The sequence below is a fragment of the Sinocyclocheilus anshuiensis genome, unplaced genomic scaffold (genome assembly GCF_001515605.1).
Source record: "Sinocyclocheilus anshuiensis isolate Anshui unplaced genomic scaffold, SAMN03320099.WGS_v1.1 scaffold697, whole genome shotgun sequence".
NCBI lineage: Eukaryota > Metazoa > Chordata > Actinopteri > Cypriniformes > Cyprinidae > Sinocyclocheilus > Sinocyclocheilus anshuiensis.
In genome coordinates, this window is record NW_015538036.1 from 1,432,177 (window position 1) to 1,441,871 (window position 9,695).

The following is a 9,695-nucleotide window of genomic DNA, read 5'->3' on the forward strand; positions in this document are numbered from 1 at the left end:
GAACAATTGCTTTACTCCGAATTGCCGCTATTTTAAAGTGAAAGTAAAATGGGCACACCGCTTTTACAAGCGATTTAAAAGCGAAGGGAAAAGAGGGAACGCCCCGCCCCCGTGGTGATACCGGTATTACCGGTGTTGTCACACGTCGATTAACCGGTGGGAAAATTTCCTCACCGTCACAACCCTAGTATACTACATTATCTTTACTGTAAACCTAAACTTTTATAACTTTTTTTTATACTTTCTTTTTTTGAAATGCTTTCACTTCAGCAATAATCTGCTATGTGTCTTCTTTAAAAAGAGACCAACCTTAGGTCTGTACTCCAAAGAGTTCAGGAATTACAACCATGCTGTAACAAGCATTGATAAACAAGTGTTCTGTTTTCAGTGAATTTATACCCCCAAAGGAGCAACATATCCTGGGGGATACAAACATTAAAATTAAATATTAGAGTCAAGTTTAGAAAAAAATCATGAAATTGTATTATTTGAGTTCCAAAAAGATGGAAAATAGCATTAAATTAATTTTCTGATGTCTCTTTATGGATTTGCCCTTTTTAGGGTTTTACGGTTTTGTGTTATTTTCAGTAACATTGTTTGGTGCTGAGGTTTTTAAAGCATAATAATTGTAATTATAAGTATCTCTTCCAAATCCTGCAGGCCAACGGAGCGCAGACATGGTTATGAGCAACAGTTTCATGCCGTCCCAGCTCAGCAGGAGCAGGAGACTTTCGAGGCCAAGCGTCCCCGCATTGAGAACGTATCTGAAACACACTTTTCAAGAGCTCAGCTCACCGGCATCGTACTGCCCCCTCCACAGACCATACAGGACAGCATCAGGACCACTGGAGAGGTCAAGAAGGTAATAAATGTATGTGTGTGTGTGTGTGTGTGTGTGTGTATGTATGTGTGTGGATGTAAGAGTTTTAAATATTTCCTCATTCCATAAAACAAACCGGTATTTGCTTTATTTTTAGGGTTGTTTGAAGGCTTGTACTTATTCTTGTGCTCTCACTTTTTTCCCTCGTTTTCTGGGACAGGAAACCCAGTTTAGTGTGAAGGTGGAGGCCTCGTCCCCAGGTGGAGTTCCACAGGTGGGTGAGGACACATCGCCCTCCAAACTCTCCAAGGAGGAGTTGATTCAGAGCATGGACCGCGTTGACCGTGAGATTGCCAAGGTCGAGCAGCAGATTTTCAAACTGAAAAAGAAACAGGTATGTAGCCTGACTAAACACAGATGCATGAGAGAGACTTAAACACTGCTACAGCTCAAGAACTACTTGTTTTAAGCGCTAAGCCAGTGTTTCCCAACCTTTTTTTAGTCTCGGCACCCTTTGGAAATTTTAACAAATTTGTGGCACACTACAAAATTAATTTTGTCACAATACTTGAAATTCTAACTTCGATATGATGATCATGATCGACATGAACGGTATATGAGTGGAGCGCTCACGACTGAGCGGAGCGCACACGCATAGAGTGGGATAATATGCAGAGCATCACACCACGTGAAAGTGAAACCTGAGCGGTGAACTAATTTTCGGCAGCCGGAATTTCGGTGCATCTCTAATTATTGGCGACATCAGAAATGGGTATTATATAATAGATGCTTTTTTGAACATTTTAGCAATTTAAAAATATTAAAAAAGGATTTTTTACACGGCACCCCTGCTCTCGACAGATGGCACCCTGGTTGGGAAACACTGCTCTAAGCTATAGTTCATTTTGTAAATAAAGAGCTTATGGAGGTTTTAGTTGCTAGTTGTGTGATGACAAGATTTGTTTGTTTAAATCACAACCAAAACAGCTGACCATCTCACACTTTCCCCGCACGTCCCAGGGTTCAGCCCCATGTCACAGGAAAGCTCCCTTACTCTGGTGCTCACAGCTAGAAGCAGATTGGGTTTTTGTTCTGTATTTATCAATAACTAAGCCTTGTGGGAAATGTTGCCCTTCTGAAAGAAGCTTGTCACAACTCCCTTTCTTTGCCAACTGTTCTTGCTCTTTGATGGCGATGCCAAATCCTTCAGGCTTGCATCATGATAAGCAGCAAGTGTACACATTCATTCTTCACTCCGTCTACCATCTTCTTTTTCTTAAATATCTGATTGTAGAGATACTAGCATGCTGGTTGAAGGTACTTTCCCTACTGGCCCGATGGTGAAAATGTGACAGAAAAACAACAAACAGTTATCTTGCATTGTATACCACTGTCTTTATAGTCTTTAAAAGATCTTTGTCTTTTACCTGTTTGTTCACTCCTGTATAGGAGATGAAAAAAGTCTCACTTTAACAGAACTTTAATTATGCATTGCAGTTTTAGAAGGGAGGTCACAGGGGAAATTTGTTGAGACCTTATATGAATGTAATAGTGCACCTCTGCACATCACTTTGATATCTGGGAGAAGGTTTTATTGTGTCTGTTGTAGTCATTCATCCCTATGATTAGTGGTGCTTACTGAGGCATGTATCACTAATTATTGCTCATACTTTTAACCATACTTTTAACAACCATCCCACACCAGTTATGCTAAAGACATGAATGATGCTTCAATTTGTGTGCTAAAAAAAGGTCTGTTTTTTCTTTTCAAAGCAATATGTTTTGTGAGTTAACTTGTGAGCTATCAAAATGGGTGAATTCTTAATGATTTCATGTTCAGAAAATGTTCATTATTATTATTGTATGTGTCTGTGTTTATATGCTTGTTTCAGACTTCAGGTTTAAGGTATATTGTCATGTTTATTGTGTCTTAGCAACAACTGGAGGAGGAGGCATCAAAGCCAGTAGAGCCAGAAAAGCCAGTGACGCCGCCCCCTGTGGAACACAAACATCGCAGCATCGTCCAGATCATTTATGATGAAAACCGGGTATGAACCCATTAACACCTGATGTCTTTCTCTCACAATCAGAAAGCTAGCAGAGTGTGCTCTTTACAGATCATGTTCAATTGTTGTTAAAGTGTGCTTAGATTATTCGCAGTGAGCAAATAGTTTCCTGAGAGTCTTTGAACACCTCTGGGAGAAGATAATCAGTGACTAATTGAACTCGGTTAAGAGGTTTTTTTTTGGACATTTTATTGTTGACCGAGTGTGATGTGACTGTTTAAGAGCATATGGCTTTAAATAGTAGACAAGGCAAAGTATGAACTTTAAAGGGGACATCGGATGCCCTTTTTCCACAAGTTGGTATGATTCTTTGGGGTCTTCATGAAATGACTGTAACATACTTTACAGCTAGCTATCTACTGTAAATTGACACAGCTCGCAGACTCAGGCAGCCCATAACAAACTGGCTGCGTGTTTTCTTTTCAGCTCTCTTTCTTTACAGGGCTGGCAGACATGCTAGAAACCTAAATAAATGCAAAAAAAAAAAAAAGCTTAAAAAAAGTGAATATTTCACCCAATGTCCCCTTTAAAGAGAAGTATGCTACCTCTTGATATGCTGAAGGCTTTTTGTATTTCTGCCTGTTTATTGTCGTCTGATCAGCCAAGACCCAATGTCTCATGAATTTAATTTCAGTTTCTTTATTCCTTGTTTCTTTTAAAAAAATGTGTCCGTGTGTGTACTCAGGACACTTAAATTTAGCGATTATGTGCATATGCCGGTTTTTGTTTTCTTGTTTTGGAAGGAAAGTTAACTGAGCACAATAACAGATGAGACTGTACTGTACAGATTGGTAAAGTGAGGCAAAACTATAGCACCCTGGTCTGGGACATACACAGACAACACATATTTGGTAGATGCTTGCAACTAGGGGTGCTCCGATCAGGGTTTTTGAGGCCGATCACCGATCACAGAAATCAGTATCGGCCGATACCGATCTTTTTAAAGCCTTCTTTTTATCATTTATAACTATTTATAGTGATACTCCAATCAGGATTTTTAGACATTTATTCAGGGCCTGAATTTCATTTTTGAAAATGGGGTGAATTCCCCTCTTTGGTGACTCTTGTGAGAGGGGAAGCAGCTTTCACACAGGAGTCCACTACTGATCTGTGGCTGTTTACCACAAACACAACATTTATCCATTATTTTTATTTCAAATCCAAACATTGTCCCTGAAAATGCTTTTTCAGCATTGCCATTCTTTTTTTTACACAGTACAGTAATACAATCTTTCACAGGCATGTTTAAACACAATAAATATAATCACCACATTATTCAGTGCTTTTTACTTTTGCATTTACTTCTAGATTTATATATTAAGTTGCTCAAGCAATTGGCAAAACATTTAAACTACTTTTCTTACGTTATCACAAACTTACCATTGACAGAAATAGACAGCTCTACTGCCTTTTCTTTTGCATTTAAATCTTTATTACAAGCAATCCTGCGGTTCATAAAGAACTTTGTTTTCCTACGCACGAGTGCCATCTATTAGTGCCGTATTTTGCGGAAAAAATACGCACCACATTCGTACTGCAAACGGAGTAATGTGAACCTGGCATTATGTGTGTGCTCTGCGAGTGGGCATGAACGCACGGTCTCCAGGAGAGCGCACGAGCGCTGAATGGTTAAACGCTGGCAAGAATTAAAAAGAAATGCAATTTATCAACTTTAGTGAGGATGTGACACATCCCCGACTGTGCAAGTGACAATTCCTGTGTCAACTGTGCAGTGTGCAGCTCGCTTATAGACAGATGCGATGTGTGGTGATTTGAATCCATTTGCGTATTTTGCGTACATTTGCTGTTTGTGAAATTACGTCTCACACAAGGTTTTCAAATTACTTTATAAGTTATTTAATGAAGAAATATGAAGGTGAGTAACTCGCTTTCAGCATTATAATTGTTTTATAATTTGCCGGACAGAGATTGAGACGATGAGACCTCTCACGGCAGCGTCATCAGCTTGAGATCGTTTTTTTGAGATCGGCCTTTTTAGAGACCGCCGATCAAATCATCCCAACGTCATTATCGGCCGATAGTGATCGGTAGCCGATCAATCGGAGCACCCCTACTTGCAACTGTTACAAAAACAGATTGTAGCTTTGAGTGTAAAGAATTGTGGGATTGTGTAATAGAGGCGTTTCCCAGACAGAACATTGCAGCTCAGGAAATGGTGATTTTTGGCATGTTTATTTTTACTCCCTTTCACCCTGGAGGAGAAAATGTTTTCCAAACAAGTGATAAATTGTTTGTCAGCTTAAACAATTTGTGTTTCTGCTGCTGAAATGCACAAAGCCTCACACATTCTGTCTGTATCAAAGCTAGAAGTCAACAAATGAGAGCACAGTTCGTTCGTTTAGTGTGGTGTGTCGGCAGACTATCTAACCACAAGGGACATACATCTGTCTCTTTTACCAACATTCTGTCTCTGTCGTGCCACAGAAAAAGGCAGAAGAAGCCCATAAGATACTGGAAGGGTTGGGGCCTAAAGTGGAGCTGGTGAGTGCTGTGTGAAATTCTTTTCTGGTGCAATAGATTGTGTGAGTTTGCTCTTCTAGCTAATCTGCAGCCATTTCCTCTGTCTCTCCACAGCCTCTGTACAACCAGCCCTCTGATACTAAAGTCTACCATGACAACATTAAGACGTGAGTATCTGCTCTCTGTAAGCTAACAGTAAATAATTCGAATAGTGGCTTTGACCGGACAAATCAGATGTGTGAGCAATGGACTGCACAGACTAGATGATTAGTTCAAATTTTGTTCTGTGTTGACTAGTCGTTGATCATGTGACTTCAGACTTGTTTTTTTTTTTTTTTCTAGTGATGCACAATATATCCTTATTGGTTATTAGCCAATATTGGAGGTGTTTTTTCTGTTAAAGTAATCCTTTGCTGTCTCTAAAAACAGTACTAATGTAATTACACTTTTAATTTGTTTAGACAAAATAACAAATAGTACAGACTATAGACTTAACAGTATCAGCCATAATTTTTATATCTTGTATACCCCCTGACAATGTAAAGCACTTTGAGTGCCTAGAATAGCGCTATATAAATGTAATGAATTATTAATATTATTATCTACTATTTGTGGGTCCCATTTAGAGCCGTCACAATATCATATTTTCACTATATGATTGTTGTATGAAAAAAAAATCACTTTGAAGGTATTATCATAATATCTATAGAAATGTTGATTAAATAAATCAATAATGCTTTAAGTAGTAGCCACACACTGCACTGTGGTCGTCTTTTTTCTTTTTATGACAGGTGGCAACCAGCATTAAGGTGTAAGACTGCCACCTTCTATGTTTAATGCATCAACCAGACTGACGCTGAATTATCTCTGATATTAGTGTGTGTGATATTAACAAATATCAAAATGTAGCTTTTTTTTTTTTATAAATATAACGGTTATTGTCAAGAGCAGTGAAACTGCTCTTCGCTATGTATGATAAAAGTTAAATACAACGCAGACTCTGAAAATGGTCTGTGTTCCCTTGGAGCTTTGACTATAAGCCAGAATTTTTTTGGAGGCTGGTGCAAACTATAAGTGAGTGGGACGTGACTTTTTTTTTTTTCTTTCTTCCAAAAAGCAGCATGAACCTTGAGGTGCTTGTATGTAAGCTTTCATTTCTCACCCACATCATCTTGGCTGTCAGACACTTTAAGCAGCCAACAGGCAGTTGATGTGGCATGGTGTGTGCTGAGTCATTTATATGAGGCAAACAATGACTCGCCAGCTAATCGTATGTGGGTTAAAGTGAAACTACTGTGTGTATGTAGACAGGTCAAGGTCGGTCAGTCTGTTTGTGTGTTGCGTCCGGTCGACTCAGACAGCATAGGAGGGGGTGTGTATGTGAGGAGGAAAACCCTCAGTTATCATGAATCAGAAGAAGCAGTACTATCATAGACTACCATTCAAAACATTTTGACTCCATAAAATCTGCTTTTTAGTGAATTATTTTTAATTAAATGAATATTAAGCAAGGATGCATTAAATTGATCAAAAGTGGCTAAAGACATTTATAATCTTACAAAAGATTTCTATTAATAAAAGTTTTTTGAGCACCAAATCATATTAGAATGACTTCTGAAGGATCACACGACACTGAAGACTTAAGGAATGGCTGCTGAAAACTCAGCTTTGCCATCACAGAAATAAATGACATTTTAAAATATATAAAAATAGACAAGTTATTTTGGAAATTGTACTGTTTAACAAGTTTTGTTTGTTTTTCTATATTTTTGAATCAAATAAATGCAGCCTTAGCAATAATGAGACTTCTTTCAGAAACATGAAAACATTTTACTGACCCCAAACTTTTAAAAGGTAAATCTAAAAAAGCAGCCTAAAATAAATTGCATTGTGCACAGCCCACATCACTGATCCACAAAATGTGTGAAGGCATTAAGTTTCTTTGAATGTTATATGATATCAAACCTGGAGTAAGAGTCATTAATATTCATTCATTTATCAGATGCTTTTATCCAAAGCAAGAAAAGCGAGTCATGCTAGGGAGACAGTAACAGGAGAAGTGCCACGTGAATTACACGGAGAGATGCAAAAGTCTGTGTCCCTACAGAATTGGTGATGAGACGAAAGTAAAAGAGTAGAGAAGGTTTTTAAAGGGTAAGAAAGTAAGCGCACAAACAACTTGTGAGTCAGGGTCTCATGGAATTGTATCTTGAGGCATTTTTTTGAAAGTAGAGACTAGAGAGAATTCAGCTCTTCTGATGGAGTTGGCAGGACTCAATGAGAGGCTGTTTTCACCATGCTTGACTGTGGGCAGGTTATGTATCAGCAGAGAAATCTTGTTCAGTGTACAGTGTTTGCGCCTTTTATGAGAGGGAATGTAAACAGACTGGTTTTTATTGCTGCAGGAATCAGATGATGAGAAAGAAACTGATTCTGTTTTTCAAGAGGAGGAACCATGCACGCAAACAGAGGGTAAGTGTTTCTCTTTTCTGTGCTGTGTCAGTGAACGCATGCGTTTGAGTGCATGTTGAGTAAGTGCTCCTCCATCAGGTGAGGTGACTGAAGTTACAGAGAAACTAGAATATCTGTGGGAAACTCAAGAATGGAATAAACACACAAACTTGCAGGTGCATTTTCACACCATTTTATGTTAATGACCTTGTAGACAGTGCTTTATAAATGGCCTTTGTTTACACATACAAACACATCTGCTTATGTGCACTTTATGATCACGTTTAGTTTGTGCTTACAGTAGAGAATTTAAGTGAATGTGTGGGGCAAATATTTATTTGGCTGTATAGAGATATTACTTTATGATTAATTAAAAAACAAAACAAATAAGGAGTTCCACATTGATCTCTATAGCCCTCATTTGCATATCAGTACAAATTTTTGCTCGTGATTTATAATTTGTCATCTGTGTCTGGATTTACTTTGCCAGAAGAGGTAAGAGGTTGTTTTCATGTGTCTTTATAACAGTTGTGATACCTCTAAATCTGTGGCCTAACTACATGTGACACAGTGAAGAAAAAAATGTAAATACTCAAGACATTTTGTCATTAACCCGGTTTCATGTTGTGTGGCATCATGCTCGGTAGAAATTCTGCTCCTCATAACTGTATATGAAATATTACATGTCTTCTGGATGGCTGTTATTATGTCCTGTTACAATTACATATTTTTGTGGAATGAAAAAAAAAGTCTTGTCACTAAACACGTTGTCAACACTGTGTTGAGCTGTTTAGGGACCTTTTATAGATCGCCTATGGTTATGAAGATTGGCCAATTCAATCCTCTGTGTGTGTCTTTCTGCCTGTCCTCTTTCTTTTTCTTTTGTGGTTCAGGACTGTTGAGTGGTGATGTTTTCTTTAACTCCTGTGCTAAAAATAAGCTGCTTAAGCTGCAAGGAAGCATAATGATTGTTTTTTTTTCTTTTTTTTATAAATAGGTTTGTTCTCAGGAAGGTATAGTTCAGTGCAATTGCTTGTTAGTAGACCGGGTCGGTCAGACCTGCTGGACCAAGGACAGTCAGAGAGGTGACATGGCCAAAAGCCAAGAGGAAGGTTAACTGTTCAGAGAGAGGAAAAACAAGCTGTTTTTTTGTTCTGTGTGTACCGTAGTACAGACACAAGCACACTTGTCTCTCTGTGCAGGTCTTGATTGAGGCTCCACTTGTTGAACCTCTTTGTTCTCGCTCATTCTCTGTTTCTGGCTCACTGTATCTTCGTCTGTCTCTTTCTGTCTGTCCTTTCAGGTTTATATGTCACACTGAGAAGTAACAAACAGATAAATTTGCAAATAGGAGTTCATTTAAATAGTTCTTGTTGTCCCATCAGTAAAATTCATGCTTTGCTCAGTATTATTTAATGTTTTGTTTTTTGTTTTGTTTTTTGCTTTTGGATTGCATTACAAACATTAAAGGGGTCATATGATGCGATTTAAATTTTTACTTTCTCTTTGGAGTGTTACAAGCTCTTGGTGCATAAAGAAGATCTGTAAAGTTGCAAAGACTAAAGTCTCAAATCCAAAGAGATATTCTTTATAAAAGTTAAGAGTCAGCCACACCTACCTAAAACGGCTCGTTCTAACACGCCCCCACATACCTTCGTTACTATCTGGGAAGATTTGCATAACGCCGCCCAAATGTTCACGCAAAGAAAGAAGGCGTAACTTTTATTCTCGCTGTAGTAGTGTTGTTGCCGCCGCCATGTAGTGAAGGCGCTGTGTTTCGTTGTGAAAGCGAAACTACTTTGTTTGGCCTTCCAAAAGAGGACGATATCCGCTTCGTCATGCCTAGAGCTGATCCGTGCTGGTCGCTGAGGAAATAC

General features: G+C 38.5%; 1 protein-coding gene across 1 annotated transcript in view; it reads left to right on the top strand.

Moving 5' to 3' along the window:
- ncor1 (nuclear receptor corepressor 1) overlaps positions 1-9,695 on the top strand; it is a 104,256-nt gene that overhangs the window by 20,820 nt on the left and 73,741 nt on the right. The window contains 6 exon segments of the mRNA XM_016477050.1: positions 661-862; positions 1,041-1,214; positions 2,755-2,868; positions 5,332-5,388; positions 5,482-5,534; positions 7,773-7,839. Coding sequence (XP_016332536.1) covers positions 661-862; positions 1,041-1,214; positions 2,755-2,868; positions 5,332-5,388; positions 5,482-5,534; positions 7,773-7,839 — 667 coding nt within the window.